Below are 19,737 nucleotides of genomic sequence, written 5' to 3'. Positions count from 1 at the left end.
TAAAGCAACTAGATTCAGTGTAATATACTTTTAGAGTTGAATACCAAGTCTATCCCCCTCTTTTTTCAGATGGGAAAATTGATACTCCAGAATGCAGATTGGCTTATCCAAGATCATCTAGCTAGATACAGGAAGAACATGGTTCCTAGCTCTTTACTAAATGTCTCAGTCAGATGACTAACTGTGCTAAATCAGATAACTGCATGATTATTCAATTTAGTTACAATGTTTAGTTGTTGGTGGAATTAGCTCCTATTGGCTCCCATAGTAGTCTGTCTTTACTTCCCTTTGGTTCTTTGATCTTGTTGATAGAGCTTCAAGGGTATAGGTAGGTTGCAGTCCATCCATCCCTGCCTATCCAATGTAACTTTTGTTATGTCTGCCCATAAACTTGCAATGTGGTGTCTACCCATTGTGTTGGGGCCTGTTTTGCTTCCTTTTGAAAATCTGAGGTTACCAGTGAAGAAGGTGGACTATCCATTCCTTACTTTCAATTTGTCTTCAGTTTGTATCCTCGTTTTTTTACCCTCTTCCCCATTCCAAGATGGCATTATATTCTGATTGCCCCTTTCCCCAGTCAGGCCTTTCTGCTGTCACCCCACTCCCTCCTCCCATCCCTTTTCCCCTTTCTTTCTTGTAGGGCAGGATAGATTTCTATACCCTATTGCCTGTATATCTTATTTCCCAATTGCATGTAAAAACAACTTTTTTTTTTTGAGCATTTTCTTTTAGAACTTTGAGCTCCAAATTCTCTCCCTTCTTCCCTCCCCACCCACCGTCCACATAGGCCACACATGTATTATTATGCAAAACAGTTCCGTTATAGTCAGGTTGTGAAAAACTAACTATATTTCACTCCATCCTATCCCGTCCCTCTTAATTCATTTTTACCCTTGACCCTGTCCCTTTTCAAAAGTGGTTGCTTTTGATTACCTCCTCCCCTGATCTGCTCTCCCTTCTGTTATCCCCCCTCTCTTATCCCCTTACTTGCTACTTTCCTATAGGGTAAGATACCCAATTGAGTATGTATGTTATTCCCTCCTTAAGTTGTATCTGATGAAAGCAAGATTCACTCATTCCCTTTCACCTGCCTCCTCTTCCCTTCCATTTTAACTGCTTTTTCTTGCCACTTTTTTGTGAGATAATTTACCCCATTCTATCTCTCCCTTTCTTCTCCCAATATATTCCTCTCTCACCCCCTTAATTTTATTTTTTAGATATCATCTCTTTATATTAAACTCACCCTGTGCCCTCTGTGTATATGTATATTCCCTTCAACTACCCTAATACTGAGAAAGGTCTCGTGAATTACAAATATCATCTTTCCATGTAGAAATGTAAACAAAACAGTTCAACTTTAGTATGTCCCTTATGATTTCTCTTTCCTGTTTATCTTTTCATGCTTTTCTTGATTCTTGTATTTGAAAGTCAGATTTTCTATTTAGCTCTGGTCTTTTCACTGAGAAAGCTTGAAAGTCCTCTATTTTATTGAAAATCCATATTTTGCCTTGGAGCATGATACTCAGTTTTGCTGGGTAGGTGATTCTTAATTTTAATCCTATATCCTTTGACCTCTGGAATATCATATTCCAAGCCCTTATTGAACGATCCCTTAATGTAGAAGCTGCTGGATCTTGTGTTATCCTGATTGTGTTTCCACAATACTCAAATTGTTTCTTTCTGACTGCTTGCAATATTTTCTTCTTGATCTGGGACCTCTGCAATTTGGCAGTAATATTCCTAGGAGTTTTCTTTTTGGGATCTTTTTCAAGAGGTGGATTCTTTCAATTTCAATTTCTATTTTACCCTCTGGTTCTAGAATATCAGGGCAGTTTTCCTTGCTAATTTGTTGAAAGATGATATCTAGGCTCTTTTTTTGATCATGGCTTTCAGGTAGTCCAATAATTTTTAAATGATCTCTCCTGGATCTATTTTTCAGGTCAGCGGTTTTTCCAATGAGATATTTCACATTGTCTTCCATTTTTTCCTTCCTTTGGTTGTGTTTTATAATATCTTGATTTCTCCTAAAGTCACTAGCTTCCACTTGCTCCAGTCTAATTTTTAAGGTAGTATTTTCTTCAGTGGTCTTTTGGACCTCCTTTTCCATTTGGGTGATTCTGCCTTTCAAGGCATTCTTCTCCTCATTGGCTTTTTGGAGCTCTTTTGCCATTTGGGTTTTCTATTTTTTAAGGTGTTATTTTCTTCAGTATTTTTTTGTGTCTCCTTAAAGTCATTGACTTGTTTTTCGTGGTTTTCTCGCATCTCTCTCATTACTCTTCCCAGTTTTTCCTCTGCTTCTCTTACTGGCTTTTAGATCCCTTTTGAGCTCTTCTATGGCCTGAGACCAATACATATTTTTCTTAGAGGCTTTTGATGTAGGCTCTTTGCTTTTGTTGACTTTTTCTGGTTGTATGTTTTGATCTTCTTTGTCACCAAAAAAAGATTCTAGAGTCTGAGTCTGGGTCTGTGTCCTTTTTTGCTGCCTGGCCATGTTCCCAGCCAAATACTTGACTTTTGAGCTTTTTGTCAGGGTATGACTGTTCGTAGAATAGAGAGTACTTTGTTGACTTCTTCTGGCTGTATGTTTTGATATTCTTTGTCACCAAAAAAAGATACTAAAGTCTGAGTCTGAGTCCTTTTGCACTGCCTGGTCATGTTCCCAGCCAACTATTTGACCTTTGAGCTTTTTATGAGGGTATGACTGCTTTTAAAGTAGAGAGTACTTTGTCCCAAGCTTTAGGGTCCAAGCACTGCTGTTGTCAGAGCTACTTCTACTCCACTGTCACTGCAAGCTCTGCCACAGCAGCACTCCTTCTCCCCCAAGAGCCACCAACCAGGATTGTAACCCAGATCCAAGCAGGGCAAAGCAAGCCTTGCACTCCCACTCTAGTCTGCCTCTTGATTCCTGCCACTGTGTGAGCCAGGGACTCCAGAAACAGCCGATGTTGGAGCTCTGGAAGCAGCCTCAGAAGCTTCCTGCTGCTGCTGCCACCACTTCCGCACCACCTCTGCCACCCCCAGGGCTGGGTCTGGACTGCTTTCTAACCCAGTCTAGCAGTTTTCCCACTAACCTACTCCGTGGTCTTTGTCATTTGTGGGTTTAGAAGTCTGGTAACTGCCACAGCTCAAAGATTCATGGCTGTTAAGTCTTGCTCTGGGCCGACTCCCGGTCTGGTCTGTCCTGGAGCAGCCCACGCTGGGCTGCGCTCCACTCCCAGCACTGTGGGATAGACCCTTCCTGGTAACCACCCAGGCCGTCCTGGGCTGGAGACCTGCTTCCCTCTGCTATGTATTGGGTTCCGCAGCTCTAGAATTTGTTCAGAACCACTTTTTACAGGTTTTTGGAGGGATTTGGGGGAGAGCTTAAGCAAGTCCCTGCTTTCCAGCAGCCATCTTGGCTCCACCCCCTGATCTGAGTCTTTAGGGAACTACTGAAGCTTTTAAAGTAGGGGAGTGACATTGTCAGATCTTTGTGTTTCAAGAATATCAATTTGACCCTTGGGTGGAGGATATATTAGAGAGGGGGTAAAGTGGTTACAGAAAAACCTATTAGGAGACTTTTTTGTAATAGGTAATTAGAGCTTAAACTAGGGCAGAAGCTGTGTTGGAACAGGAAGGAAAGGGAAGGGAATAAGCATTTATGTAGTGCCTACCATGTGTAATGCTCTGTGATAGTCCTAACAACTCTGGGGGAAGTATTTGTTGTTATCCCATTTTATGGTTGAGGAGAAGGAGGCAGAAGGAGTTTAAGTGACCAAGATCACCCAGTTAGTAAATATCCAAGATAGGATTTGAACTGAGTCCAAATGCAACCTCAGACATTTAATAGTTATGTGACCCTAGGCAAGTCATTTTACCCTGTTTGCCTCAGTTTCCTCATCTGTAAAATAAGCTGGAGAAGAAAATGGCAAACCACGCCAGTATACTTGCCAAGAAAACCCCAAATGGGGTCACAAAGAGTTGGACACGAATAGACAACGACAAGCACTCTCTGTCCCCTGAGCCAGCTAGGTACCCCAGAGAAGCAGAGATATTAATAGAAACACTCGTTTGCAAATTTCAATCGTAGCATGTGTCCAAAAGGAATACTATCAGTAGTTTCAAGAGTCTAAAATGACTTTAAAATATTCCTTTCATAGCATTATAGATATATACAAAATATAGGGATTAAATCATTCTTTTCAGTGCTTTTGCCCTATTATTCCTCTGTTGGAAATGTTTGTAATTTCTCTAATCTGAAGGTGGATTGGATGTATTGTTAAGATCCTCAAGTATAATAAATTACTTTGACCTTCTTAAAACTGAAGGGAGATTGTTTATAACTTTCAATAAGGAAAAACATACTTTGACAAGTATTTATATTTTAGTAGCTCAACATTTTTGTTGTGTTGCCAAAATCACTGTTATGTATTAAAATAATATTATAGTAGTCACTATTCTAATATGTCACATGATTTGCACTCCTAGTTTTTTTTTTAAGGTGGTATTCATATCTGTTTAGTGAGTTGATCAATAGTAGAAGTAATTTTATTGATCTTTTTGACTTTTCTCTCTTGGATTTTGCATAAATTAAAAATAATTTAGTCCTGGTGTGCTTTTATATTTTACTGATAAGATCTTAATTTAAGTTGATTATTTTGTCATTTCATTATCCACATTATGACTTCATAGTATATTATTTCATTCCTTTCCATGGTTTCTGGCGAATGCTGAATAATTTCCTTTCCTTTATTTTTGAAGGTCTTTGCCTTGCTTGAGAACTTACAGAATTTCTTGTTTGTTTTTGGAATTGTTCAATTTAACTACTTTGTGTCTTGGAGTTTTTAGTATAGGACTATTTTTTTGGAAGGAATGTGTGTATTCTTTTGATTACTGCTTTGTTTTCTATATTCAGAAGTCTTGGACAGTTCTGTATCATTTTTTTGCACTGTAGTTCAGACTTTTTGAGTTGTCATGTTCTTTTGGGAGGCCTATGGTGCTTCAGTTATCTTCACACATCCTGTCATTTAGATTTATGTGTTTTGTTTTTATAGAGATCATGTGTTAAACTTTTCCCAGATTTTCCTTTACTTCAGCATATTTATATTTCCAATCAGTTCTTTTGTTTAGTTGGAGAGACTCACCACCGTAAATTCAAGTTTTGCTCTTCTGCTAATTATTTCTGTTGTGTAGTACATAAATTCTACCATCTGTTCTCTTTTAACTTCTTTCACGGTTCCCTCTTTCTTTTTTTCTTCTCTTTCTCTCTTGAACCATTTGGGAGCTTACTGTTGAGGTTCTATTACATTTAAAAATTCAGGTAAATCAAAAGATTCTGTGCATGATCAATTTATTTGTTAGGTTACCATTAAGTGACAAATTGGATCAATGGTTTTTCTCAATGATCAGGGACCCTGAGTGAGGGCTAGCAGAGTCTTTAAATCTATATGGGTCTTCCTTCATCCTTTGGAGCTCCACTGGCCAGAGTAAGACAATTTAGATTGGTAGACATTTAATGAGGAGATAGGATGAGTCACCTCGGCTCCCCCCTTTCAGAAAATGGAAATAGTCCTCAGGTAATAGGGTTAGGCTGAGAACTTTTTCTGCTGCTGCTTTGTTTGAATAATTAGTTTGAGTGGGAGGGGTGGTGGGTGAGGTGGATAATACCAGGGTGAGGATACAAATTTAAGTAATAGAATTGAGGCTCAAAAGACTGAGGCTGTCTGGGTAAAGAGTAGAGGTAATTAAAAGACAAAAGCTTGACCTTTAGGCAAGTTTCTCTGGAATGTAGGTGAAGGTCGAGGGTAAAGAGTTGATGCCTAGAGAGTTTAATCTATTTCAACTTGCCTAAGTCTTAAAAATAGAATTAAAATAAAATTTCTGTTTTACAGTTGTATGCTCTCTTGGGAATCTACTGGGTCCTGACTGACTCATCAGACATTGGTTTTATTTCCTTGGTCTTGTAATATTTATTTAGACATATTTGCAATAACTTACATGTCTTGGTGGCTGTCCTCCCTGTTAATTTATGTGCTCTAGATTTTTAACTGGATTTTCTTCCTAATAAGATATTTAGGAATTTAATCTTTTTTCTTATATTCCCCTACTGTTCACTTTCTGACTCTTTCCCCTTTGATGTCAGATGCTCAGGGAGCAAAATCTCAAAGCTGTCTTAGTCTCCTTCGCCTCTGGGAAATTCACTTTTTACTGGATCCAGGGAGGGGTGGAAGGGGAATGTTAAAACTAGCCTCCTGGATTTTAACCCATTTCTCTTGGTATAGCCCCACATGTTTCCATGCGGATACCCTCTGTTCACTCTGTTACCCCAGTTCCCCCTGTTGCCTCAGTTTCCTCAGTTCTTTATTTTTCTGACTAAACATTGCTTACAATACCTTAGGTTTTGTGAACTCCTGCTTTTCTATACCTCCCCCTCTGCAAGTGGATGGACAGAGTTGAAGTCTGATGCTTATTGCCACAGAATGAATGATAATATCAGGTCAGGGATAGGTAGCAGCAAGGAAAATGCTAGGTGGATTCCAGAACCCAAATTTGTGTGTCTGGTTGTATTCTGTGCTAGATTTTGGTTTTTTTTTTTTTTTTTTTTTTTGGTAAGGAGGTGCTGAGTGTATTAGGAACTAGTGTTTTCTGCTGTTTTATAAGGCTTTTTTTTTTAAACCATGTTAAGCTTTTTTGGTGTCTTGGCCTGAGGGAACAGCTGTAATTGCTTTGCTTTACCTCATGCACATAATTCCTATTTTGGGGAGTTTTTGAGAGTTAATGAAAACTAGAAACACCTTCTGTTTTGTTGATTACGTGATCTGGAAGATTGTCTACAGTATAAATAAATGAATGATTGAGATTGAAAGCCCATATTTTATGTGTTGGAGATATTTCATGATTTTTCATTGCCCTATTCTACTCTGATCTTCTTTCTAGGTATGATCTATAAGTAGTAAACTTATATAAAACATCACAAGATACTAATCATTCCTTTTCCCTCTTAAAATATCATATCAAGCAATTCAGACTCTTGGCCCACTTCCAGATCTTGTTTGTCTTTAAGGTTGAGTTTACATTAGGTTGTTAATTCTCTTAGAGGCATCACATGTAGTTAGGAGTTTGGCTTTATTGTATGTAGGGCCTAGTCCTTAGTAATTATAATGATGATAGCAACTAATTTTCATGTAGTGTATTAAAGGTTGTAAAATATTTATGTAATCTTGAACCTCATGTTAGTTATATTGAGAAAGGCGATGCATTTATTCTCATCCCCATTTTATACATAAGAAACTATTCTATTCAGTTATGTAATGTGCCTAGTCAGGGTCACACAGCTAATAGTTGTCAGAGATTGGAATTCAACCCAGACCTTCTTGATTTGAGTCACTTTGAGTTCAGTGCTCTATTTATGTGCCACATTACCTATCTATGACAGCAAATATTAATATATAAGTAATAATAATTAAAGACTTGGATAATTTGCACAATTAGGTTAAGAATGATATAAAGTGAATTTTGTTTAAATATATATGAGAGTTTTTTCCTCTGCTGTAAAATTGAGGAGGAACTCTGGCCTTAATGATTGATTACATGCTGCTTATGAGTTATTTTGCATTATATGGAAAAACTTAAGACTATTTCATCATGATCTTTTTTATTTCTTCAGGGAGATCTGTAAGAAGGAAATATTTTCTCATTCCTTCTTTTGCAAAACCTGGGACAAGTACTGAGAACACATGGTGTAAGTCCTTGGACATAACATAGATTTTGTTTTCCTTTATTTCTTTTTTTTAAAAATATAACTTTTATTTTACTTTTTTTCAATTAACAAGCATTTATCTTTTCTACCTTCTATTGCCTCTCTACCCTCTGCCTCCAACCCTCTCTTTCTCTTTATTTCCATTTCACATCACTCACACACAAGCAGGTCCTTGACTGAAGTTCGCTCTCTCTGTCTCTGTCTCTGTCTTTCTCTCTCTCTTACACACACACGTACACACAGGTGTGTGTGTATTTATTTATATATATATATATATATATATATATACACACACACACACACACACACATACATACATACATATATGTATATCCATCTGTCTCTACACACACAGACACAGACACACACACACACACAAATACTTTTTCCCACATGAAAGAGCTGGAACTTGGTGCTTTCCTGTTTCTATCCACAATCTGTGATACTGGATCACTTTCTCCTTTTTTTTACTTGACAAATGCTATTTAAGAGAGAAGATTTGGCTCAGTAGACATTTATGTTGTTGAATTTTGACTAGTTGTCTTTTTGTTCATCTCTCAGTGATCCCCACGTAAACTACAGTGCATTAATATAATAATAATTACACTGCTCTTCTCACCTTAGACCCCTACAAGTTTTATATTACCTTTGGCTTTCACTTCCTATACCTTCCTATTTTACTGAGAAGATCTGTAATATCCGGGGTGAATTCCCAGTTTTACTTTCATCTACTAAACTGGATATCAGGAGACCTAGCTTCTGCCTAGCTATCATTTCTTTGCCCAATTTTCCTCTAGCACTCTTATTGATTTTTAAAATCATCTTTTGCTTTTTGTTTGTAAACAAATAAGTCTCCTTAGCCCTTCTAAGAATTCTTTTTGAACTTGTACCAGTCTGGATGTTTTCTTTGAGGCTTTCCTAGTAGATATTTTGAAGTTACTGTCTTCTGTGTGTGTATCTTTGGCTTCCCAGTTGAGGCTTTCATGGTCAGGTTTTTGTTTGTTTTTGTGTTTGTGATTTGCTTGTTTTTTCAGACTTTGCTCATCTCTTGGTGGGTGGTATATTTGCATTAGCTTCAGCTTGTATGTCCTCTTTCTCCTGCTTTCGCCACTCAATCTAGGGCCCTTTAAGTTTTTGGTGCTTCCAATATGGTGTGATCTAGGAGAAGTCTGTTCTCTGTCCTCCTAGTCTGCACTCTGGTTGTTTCACAGGTTAGTTCCCAGCTCCCTTGAGACCAAGACCTCTCTTTTTCCCACTGGAACTATGATTCAGAACTGGGTAATCCGTTGCCAAATGGCACCTGATCCTGCACCCAGTGCTAGTACAGAGGTTCCCTGGGATCTCTTTCTGCCAAGGTGTTCAGTTCCCTTATTCCCCCTGGACTTTGGACTGTTCCCTACTGCCATCTTTTTTTTTTTCTTCCGTTTCTTTGTATCTCCAGACAGGTACCAGCACTGAGTAAGGACTTAACAAATGTTTGTTGACTAACCGTTATGCCTATAGTTGTGATTTTAAAAGTCAGAAACCGAAGTGTGAAAATTTTTCCTGCGCTCATTTTCCTTTCTAGGCTTGAGATTTACTGAAAATGAAGTGTGTGCTGGGATGTAGAAAGCCTTATGAGTATTTTTTCCAGAAGTCTGTTTGTAACATTTTCAGGTGTCTGCCACAGTAATAATCAAACAGTCTCTAAACTAAGAGTAAGACCATTGGGCAATATTCACTTTCTTTTTTTTCCCCTTTATTTATTCAGGGAAATGATAATCAAAGCCATTTGAGGTGGTCTCTTAAGGCCCAAGTAAACATGTGGATATTCCTTCTAATGGTAATAGACCTATTCTTTGTTTCAATTGATTTGCCAGTAGCAGGAAAGCTAGTTTAATGAAATATGGCAGCGCCACTGAGGTTGACACAATGTTCAAAGTTTTGAGATCTTTTTTTCTTTTATTTCCCAGATTCAGTATTTGTTTTACTTTAATAAATTATATCTCGCATTAGCAAATATTTTGTCTTGTTGTTTGATGCATTATAATCTTTGGAGAATTTTCCTTAAATTTGCTTCTTGTATAAGCATTTTTTAACCTACACAGGAAACCAAATTACTGACAAAAATTGAAATGATCATTCTTCAAGGCTATAGTCGAATAACTTTTCCATGCTATCCATGGCCTCAGGTTAATAGCTATGAAAAGGTTGAAACCTAACTTGCCCCATTGTTTCACCCTTCTTGGGTGCTTATGAGCTATTTCATAAATAATTTTCCCTAGCCCCAGCTATCAGAAGAATCCAGGCCTAGGGGCAAAGAATCCAGACAGAAACCATCTCCTTGGTCAAGTTATTGTCTTGATGCTATTAAAATCATCAAGGCTACTTGAGTCAATGACCCATATGGTTGTGAGTGTGTTTGAGACTTCAGCTCTTACAGACTTGAAAATCTCTACCTAGCTAAACACATAATATTTTCATGAAAAGTACATATAAAATTTAAGGTTGCATTTCTGAAAGATGATAATAAAAATGTCTTTTATGGATTTATTTTCATAACACAATTCCTTAACAATTAAAAACAATCATCATATCTTAAGTTTATGTAAAACCTAGAAACTATGGAAAGTGGTAATTAAAAATAGCAAATGGTAGTAATAAAGTTTAGTATTCCTGAAATAACAAATGTTTGGGACTTTTTAATTAAGACCTGTAGTATTTTACCATATTAACTAAGAATTGTAACATAATTAGCAATGGTAGTAAATCAGTTCAGAAATCTTAGAAATGCTATGACATTTGAGCTATAGGAAATATTACAAATTGGGGAAAACTTTTGCTATGTGTAGAAATAATTACTAAAATGATTTCTTTTTTACATAAGAAAGATTGAACAGTTTATGGAAGGAAAAAAAACATTGGTGAAAAACTTAATGCTTACAAGAATACTTGCCTAAGATCCCATCAATTTCCTATTTACATAAGGGAAAAATGGAAATAAGTTATGTATTTCCTATACTATATATATATTTGGTTCTTTTCAGAAAACATCTATTAAGTGCCCTTTGTGTGCAAGGCCTTACAAAGGCAAATATGAAAGTCTCTAACTTAAAAGAACTTACATGTAATTAGGAGATAGGATATGTATGCAGAGAAGTAAATAAAAGGTAATTTAGGAAGAAAACATTAGCAGCTTGGGGGGATCAGGGAAGGTTTCACTGTGGAGGCAACATCTGGGCTGACCCTTGAAGAAAGCTAAGAATTCTGAGAGGTAGACAAAAGAGATTACAATTCCTGTGTGATGGGGAATGGGAGACGGGACATTGAAGTTTTTGGAGATGCGTGATGGAAGGATGCATAACAGCAGGAATAGTTATGAAGACATTAGATATGCCAGTCTGGCTGGAATATAGAATATTGTTTTGAAGTAAGTCCAGAAAGTTAAATTGTAGCCAGATTGTGGAGAAATTTATATGTTTGACTGAGGAGTTTGTGCTCATCTTAAAAATAAATAGGAGCCACTGAAGTTTTTTCAAGCAGAGGAATCATATGGTCATAGCTGGATTAGAGAGAGAACAAGGTGGAAATTGGGGAGATGAATCAGCAGACTATTATAGGGAGCCCATCAAGGGGTAAGAAAGACTTAAATTAAGGTGATTGCCATGGGATTGGGGTGTGAGAGCTGTATAGCAGTAGAACTGAGAACTGTGAAAAGAAGTTGGATGTTGGTGGGGTCGGGGGGTGTGGTAGGGGAAAGAATCAGAGAATCTTGAGGTCAGAAATCCTGTTGACTGGAAAGATGGATCATAGAGTGACAGCATTTCAGGGTTAAACCAGACAAATGTCTGGTTTAATTAAGCCAGGCCTAAAAAAGAGTCTTTATTCAAACATACCTACCAGGCTTTGTTTGGAGACCTTAGATGACAGGAGAACCTAACTCCTGTGGTAGCCTGTTTTTTTTTTTCTTCCAGTGATGGCTGTCTCAGGAGACAGGGAAGAACAGAAATATTTTGTTGAGTCTGAAATGCCAATGGCACGTTCCATGAAATAAGTCAGCAAAGGAGTTGGTGATAGATACAAGTTATGGCTAGATATATAAATATTTCTCAAATGACAGATGTAGTTGTCCAAAATTTCCTATAAAATAATTTTCTGTTAAGTAAATATTCTTTTTCTTATTTTATTTGTTTTTAATTATAAAATTATAAATATTAAGGGGGAGAGACTAAATTATGTGCCAGGCCTTGTGCTAAGGTCTTTATAAATATTATGTCATTTAATCCTTACAGCAAACCTGGGAGGTAGATGCTATTATTAATCCCATTTTACAGATGAGGAAACTGAGGCAAACAGGTTACTTGACTTGCCTAGGGTCACACAATTGGTAACTGCAAGAGGCTAAATTTGAACTTATTTCCCCCTGACTCCAGGTCTAGCACTCTTATCTACTGGGACACCTAGTTTCTTGCAGCTTGTTAGAGCTATTACATCAGAACTAAAGTCCATAAAGGCCTTTCATTAGCTCTACCAGTCTATTTCTCAGAAAGTTTTCTCTGTCACAGTACAGGTGACTTTCTTTTGAAGTGAGTCTTCCATCATTTGAAGTGTTCAAGCAAAGGCTCAATCAGAAATGCTGTTGAAAGGGATTCTAGTTTGAGTAAAAGGTTAGTCTTCTAATTGGAAGCCTCTGTATTTCTTCTCTTTCACATCATTATTCTTTATTTTTCTTATCTTTCTGTATTTTTATTCTTTCTTATTTTTCTTATCTTTCCAAAGCTTCAGCAAAAAGCCTGTCTTTCTTTGCCTTATCCTCTCAGCTTACCATTTGTTGCCATGAATCTCACCAGGTTTTATATTTTGCTTTGCACACAGTAGGAATTTAGGTATTCATTATGTAGGACAGTGTCATGCATATGCTTTTGGAATTGCTGTATTTCCTTGGAATTATTCTTTGTAGGACAATTTATAAAGGAATTAAAATGGCACTTTTGACAAAGTAGAACAATGCTATTTGGCAAAGAATCCAATTCACTACACATTTATTAAGCACCCACTATGTTTTGCGAACACTCCTAGGCACTAGGATAGAAGGAAGCCATTTAAGTTGAGAGATAGGGAGAGTATCAAGAAAAGGTCATAATGATACAAAATTGCATTATACAATAGTGTTTAGTTGTTTGAGTTATATGCTAGTTACAAAGACTTAAATCTTAGTAATTGTTAAATCTGTAGTGGAAAAGATGCGTTAGGTATGGCATGTGATGACACTCACAGCTTTTGAATTTTATTTTATTTTCTGTCTTTCAGGACACATTTAATGCCTGTAGTGCTCAGCTCTATGTTGGGTTTTCTGGGTACTAGAAAAGAACTGAAGATCTAGTCTTTTGCCTTTTTTTCCCCTCTCTTCCTGAATACTAGAAGACTGACCTTAGTCTGGCCTGAACCATAACAATGTGATATATCTACGTTATTTTTCTATGTATTTTGGATAGTAGATTTGGGTCAGTCATATTTGCCACAAATATTTTCCCCTTTATAGTTTCTCTCAGTTTTTCAGCGTTGGTTTTATTTATGCCAAAGCTTTCAAAATATTGCTAATCAAAATAATCTCTTTTGTATTTTGTGATATTCTCTGTCCTTTATTTAGCTAAAAATTATTCCCTACCCACCCCATCACTCCCCATGGCCATAGTTATGGGAAGTTTCTCCTTTCTCCTGTATAGTGTGACCTTTTCTCTTCAGGTTGGGTATCCTTTTGGTCCTTGGTAAAAGTTGTTGATCTAAACCTAATTTCTGCCAAACTCCTTTTTAGTTTTCTTAGTAGTTCTTGTCAGAAAAGGAGTCTTACTGCCAGTAATTTATCTTTTTTGCTTTAACATTCTGCTTTTGCTTTGCTCCCTGTTTTGTATAATTATACTTTATTTTAACAATCACTTTTAAAATTTTCGAGTTCCAAATTCTCTGCCTCCAGCCCTTCCTGCATATACTGAGAAGGCAATATCAGTTATACTTCTGAAGTCATTCAAAACATTTCTATATTAGTTGTGTTGCAAAAAAAGAAAAAAGAAACTAAGAAAAATAAAGGAAAAAAGTTCCCTGTATGTAGATAGCATTTTTCATTATGAGTCCTTTGGAATTGTCTTGAATTATTGTCTTAATTAGAGTAGTTAACAGGTGATCATGGTTATTATACTGCTATTTCCATGTATAATGTTCTTCTGGTCCTGCTCACATCACATCACATCAGTTCACATGATTCTTCCCAGGTTTTTCTGAAACCATCCTGCTTCTCATGTCTTATAGAGCACAGTAGTATTCCATAAAGATCAAATACCACAACTTATTTGGCCATTCCCCAATTATTGAGCATTGTTCCAATTTCTAATTCTTTGCCACCATAAAAAGAGCAGCTATAAATTTTTTTTGTACATGTGGTTTCTTTTCCTTTTTCTTCTCTCTCTTTACGATACAGAACTAGTTGTAGTATTAATGGTTCAAAGAGTATGCACAGTTTTGCAGTCCTGTGGGCATAGTTCCAAATTGTTCTCCAGAGTGGATGGACCAGTTCATAACTCCACTAGCAGTGCCTTGGTGTCCCTGTTTTTCCTTTTCAGCATTTGTCATTTTCCTTTCTAGTGTGTGAGCCAACCTGGTAAGTATGAGGCCTCAGAGTTGTCTTAACTTTTATTTCTCTTATCAATAGGGATTTAGAACATTTAGAACATTTTTATCTGAGTATTTATAGCTTTGATTTCTGAAAACAGCCTATTGCACGTCCTTTGACCTGTTAGCAATTGGAGAATGAATCTTATTTTTACAAATTTGGTTCAGTTTCTTATATATTTGAGAAGTAAGGCCTTTGTCAGAAAAACTTGGTGTAAAAATTTCCCCCAGTTTCCTGTTTTCCTTCTAATTTTAGTTTCATTGGTTTTGTTTATGCAGAAACTTTTTAGTATAATTTTTATCATATTAGCCATTTTACTTCTTGTGATCCTGTTTCTTGTTTGGTCATAAGCTCTTTCCCTGTCCATAGATCTGAGAGGTAAATTTTCCCATGTTCCCAGTCATGTACTTATTTTGATCCTAATCATGGTATTTGATATTAGATGTTACTCTGTACTTAGTTTCTGCCAAACTGCTTTCCAGTTTTCCCAGCAATTTTTGTCACATCGTAAATTCTTGCCCCAAAAGCTTGTATCCTTGTGTTTTCAAACACTAGGTTACTGTGGTCGTTTACTACTGTATATTGTGTACTTAATCTGTTCCACTGATTGACGGCTCCATTTCTTAGCCAATACCAAATACCACTTTGTAATATAGCTTGAAATCTAGTACTGGTAAGCCATCTTCCTGGTGATTTAATGGATATGGCACTGAATGAATAAATTACTTTAGGTAGAATTATAATTTTTATTGTATTGATTTGGCCTGTCCATAAGCAATTCATATTTTTTCCTTTTGTAAACATCTGTCTTTATTTGTCTCACAAAGGTTTTGTAATTATGTTTCTATAGTTCCTGGATTTGTCTTGGCAGATAGACTACCAAGTATTTTATATTGTTTATAGTTATATTAAATGGAATTTCTATCTCTTCCTACTGGATTTTGTTTGTAATATATAGAAATGCTGATTATTTACGTGGGTTTATTTTATATCCTGCAACCTTGTTTTGACTAGTTTTTTAAATTTTTTTATGATTTTTTTCTTTTTGATTCTTAATATTTTGTTATTTAATGTTTTTAGTTTTCAACATTGATTTCCACAAGATTTTGAGTTACAAATTTTCTCCCCAATTCTACCCTGTCCCCCACTCCAAGATGGCATATATTCTGATTGCCCCAGTCCCCAATCAGCCCTCCCTTCTGTCATCCCACTTCCCCCCCACCCCAATCCTCTTTCCCCTTACTTTCTTGTAGGGCAGGATAGATTTCTATACCCCATTCCCTGTATATCTTATTTCCCAGTTGCAGGCAAAACCAACTTTTTTTTTGAGCATTTGTTTTTAGAACTTTGAGCTCCAAATTCTCTCACCTTTTCCCTCTCCACCCACTCTCCCTAAGAAGGCAAGCAATTCGACATAGGCCACACATGTATCAATATGCAAAACACTTCCACAGTAATCATGTTGTGAAAGACTATTTTTCCCTCTATCCTATCCTGTCCTCTATTCAGTTTTTACTCTTGACCCTGTCCCTTTTCAAAAGTGTTTGCTTTTGATTATCTCCTCCCCTGATCGGCCATACCCCTTTCTTATCCCCTTCCCCCTAGTCTCCTATGGGATAAGATACCCAATTGAGTGTGTATGTTATTCCCTCATCAAGTCAAATCCAATGAGAGCAAGATTCACTCACTCCCCCTCACCTCCCCCCTCTTTCCTTCCAACAGAACTGTTTTTTCTCGCCACTTTTATGTGAGGTAATTTACTCCATTCTATCTGTCCCTTTCTCCCTCTCTCAATATATTCCTCTCTCACCCCTTAATTTTATTTTATTTTTTAGATATTATCCCTTCATATTAAGCTCACCCTGTGCCCTCTCTATATGTATGTATATTCCCTTCAACTACCCTAATACTGAGAAAGGTCTCATGAACTAGAAACATCATCTTTCCTTGTAGGGATGTAAGCAAAACAGTTCAACTTTAGTATGTCCCTTATAATTTCTCTTTCCTGTTTATCTTTTAGGTCAAATAATGCTATTTCATTTCTCTTCTGCAAATAGATTTCATTATTGTTTTGTTTAGATGTATAAAATAATACCCTGGTAACTTGAGTCTAGAACTTGTTTATAAATTACATTATTTCAGCCTAGCAATGAATAGTGAATGTCTCTTCATTTATTTGTCTCCTTTTGTTACTATAAAAGAAATTCGTATGTATCATGGCTTGTTAATTTCCAGATGTTTTATGTATTTGTTTTGAAAGGAACTTTTATTTGTTAATTTTTTTTGTTAGCACTATATATAAATTCTGATGATTGTATAGATTTATTTTGTGTCCAGCACTATTACTGAAGATACTGTCTTCAGTATCAGTATTAGATCTTTAGGGTTTTGGGGGGAGGGTGGATTTTTTTTGTGGGGAAACATTAATGTTGGCTAATTGTGTCGTGTTTTCAGAGTGTACCATCCATTGTTTTATCTGCCAAGAGTTACGCTTCGCCAATGTGGCTACCTTTCATTTTGTTCTCCTGCTTTATTGTTCTATCTGGCAGTCGTAGAACTATGTCAGATAGTAAGGACAGACCAAGACATCCTTATTTTATCCATTTTTGTACTGGGAATGTTTCTAGTATTTCTACATTACAAATAATGCTAGCTTTTGGCATTTTTTTTAATTGATGCCTTTGATTATTTTATTTGCCTCATTTTCAAGTATTTCTGTTCTTTTGGAGGGTATAGAAGGCAAATTATATAGTAGGTTGCATTCAGCAGTATTTCCCACATTGTTGATTTTTTTAAAAAAAAATTACTTTTTAATAAGTTTTATTCTAAATCTTAACTTAAGAATCTGCAAATCCCATGTGAATGTTTCCTGGAGTGATGTAGATTGCAGTACATCTAGGTTTGTCCATATATGAGACTCTTGTCTATGTGTTCCTTTCATCACAAGGTGATCTAACCAACATGTGGGAGTAAAGGGACTTTTCTGCTTTCTTTTGATATTGAAAGGATACTAGTAGAACACACAGGCTACTATCTTGTCAGTTATTCCTCACTTGCCCATGTGATTCATCTTTTTTAATCATACATTTCTTCAGTTACTTCCTTCTTTTCTGTTCTTCTATTTGTTATGTTTTGATGCCTGTGAGCTCACACCATGTACCTCTTTTATTCTCTAAATCTAATATTATTTTCAAAAATTGTTACAAGAATAGCATGATTTTTTTTTTAGCTGTCAGTGATTCCTAATGAGAAGTTGTATTGGTGCTTCACAGCAATGGTTCATTTTCCTTTTACTTATGCAAAGTAGTATTTTGGGGAATTGTTTTCTATTTTATCACATTTTCTTTTTAAAAGTCTGAGACTTTACAATTCTTTGGGTTTCATTTAAGTACCATTGTAATTTTGTCAGAGACATGCAACCATTTGAAATTGGCTAATACAACACTTTGCACATTAGGATCTTCAGACATAAACTCAAGTTGGAGATAGTTACTGGATTATTTGTTTCACTTACATTTGGAAAATGGTTCTTAAACAAAGTTTGTGGATATTTGCTTCATTATTGGTCTTTGTTACTCTCTTACTGACTTTTCACATGTTTTGGTTTTGCCTCTTCTTGGTGCTGGTTTGCACCCAAGTACAACAAAAGATAGTTTGTTTTTTTTTTAAAAAGAAATTAGATGATAAATGTACACATTATCTTAAAATTGGTCTGTAGAGATAGACAAACAATCTACTGATCGCATCTAAAAAGAACCTTATTAGGCATGTTAAATGATTGATATTGAACCAATAAGCAGCCAGCTTTTCAGTCACATGGTCAGCCAGTTTTTTGTGCTCCTCCAAATTGACTATACATATCATGTATCACTAAGACAACAAAGTCAAATAAGATCTCTGTGTGTACTTGACCACCATTACAAGCTTGTTCTTTTGGTATGATATACTAAGGGTGTAAAGAAATTCAGTAGATAGCAGAAGACATATTTAAAATTTTCTACAGAAGTTACCATCTAAAACTTGTCTATAACCAGAGGTTCTTTATGTTCATTTTGAAATTTATACAAAAAGGGGCAGCTAGGTGGCACAGTGAGTAGGGCACTGGCCCTGGAGTCAGGAGGATCTGAATTCAAATGTGGCCTCAGACACTTGACACACTTACTAGCTGTGTGACCTTGGGCAAGTCACTTAACCCCAATTGCCCTGCCCCCCCCCAGAAAAACCCCAACAAAGAAATTTATACAAAAACTTTCCTTGAATTCTGCCTTTGCATCATTATAGTATTGATTATGCTATGAGATTGCTACTTAGGTGAAATTTAATTTCATGATGTAGTTATTTTGCTACTTCATTGACTTTAGCCTCCAAGGTCTAACATTATATAGAATTTCATTGTATAGTAATTGGACTTCTAGTCATTATCTGGGAAAGGAATCAGCAATCTATGTCATGCATATTGAAGGTGGCACCAGGATTTGGGGGCAGTGTGTCTTATGCAGTAGCACTCAGACCTTTTATTACCACTTTGTGATTACTACTAGAACTGATACATTGTGTATTCTAAAAGAACAGGGGTCACCGGGTTGGCATGTCTTTTTGGAAAAGTTTGCTGTCCTTAGTGTGTGTAAGTTGAGAAAAGAAAATACTAAAAAAAAAAAATTATGCCTTCATGTTAAAAATAAGGAAATCTAACTTACGCAGAAAATTTTCCATGAACACACAGTTTGTGAATATACATGTAAATTATTTCATATATTTAGGTTCCCCTTGACTATTTCATATACCTGGATACAGTCCTTTGGTAACTTGTGGAGGATAATAAGGAGAACCTTAAATCTTTAAACATTTACTTTTGAAATGTAAAATATCTAACATTATGATAGATTTTTATAGTAAACAGACCTTTACTGTAAAATGTTCTTTAAAACATTATTTAGGGGATATGTGAGATTCACTCAAGGAAACCGAACACTCCACATTGCCTCCCCTAATTGAACATTGATGTGTTACTGAATTTGTTTTTCCACAGGGTGTGATAGGTATACAACTGGTTGTTACCATGGTGATGGCCAGTGTCATGCAGAAGATCTTACCTCACTATTCTCTAGCTCGCTGGCTTCTCTGTAATGGCAGGTAAGTCAAGAATAAACTGATTTTGATAAAACTTAAAAAGAAATTCAGTTTAACAACACAGTTAACTTCAGAAAATGAGTATCACTTCCTAGTCACAACTTTAAAAAACAGGCAAGAAAGGAAAATCAAAAAATTACATTTTTTTAAATTATCCATGTAATTATTTGGTTAAGTTGAAAAGCTGGTAAGGTCAAGGTAATAGATTCATTTCCCATGTGAA

General features: G+C 36.1%; 1 protein-coding gene across 1 annotated transcript in view; it reads left to right on the top strand.

The window, feature by feature from the left end:
* TMEM161B (transmembrane protein 161B) overlaps positions 1 to 19,737 on the top strand; it is a 108,611-nt gene that overhangs the window by 23,550 nt on the left and 65,324 nt on the right. Inside the window, exon 2 of the mRNA XM_036765751.1 lies at positions 19,414 to 19,517. Coding sequence (XP_036621646.1) covers positions 19,414 to 19,517 — 104 coding nt within the window. The remainder of the gene's footprint in view (positions 1 to 19,413; positions 19,518 to 19,737) is intronic.

Source organism: Trichosurus vulpecula, chromosome 1 (genome assembly GCF_011100635.1).
Source record: "Trichosurus vulpecula isolate mTriVul1 chromosome 1, mTriVul1.pri, whole genome shotgun sequence".
NCBI lineage: Eukaryota > Metazoa > Chordata > Mammalia > Diprotodontia > Phalangeridae > Trichosurus > Trichosurus vulpecula.
The sequence above is the reverse complement of the archived record's forward strand: the minus strand, read 5'-3'. Positions and strand labels throughout refer to the sequence as shown.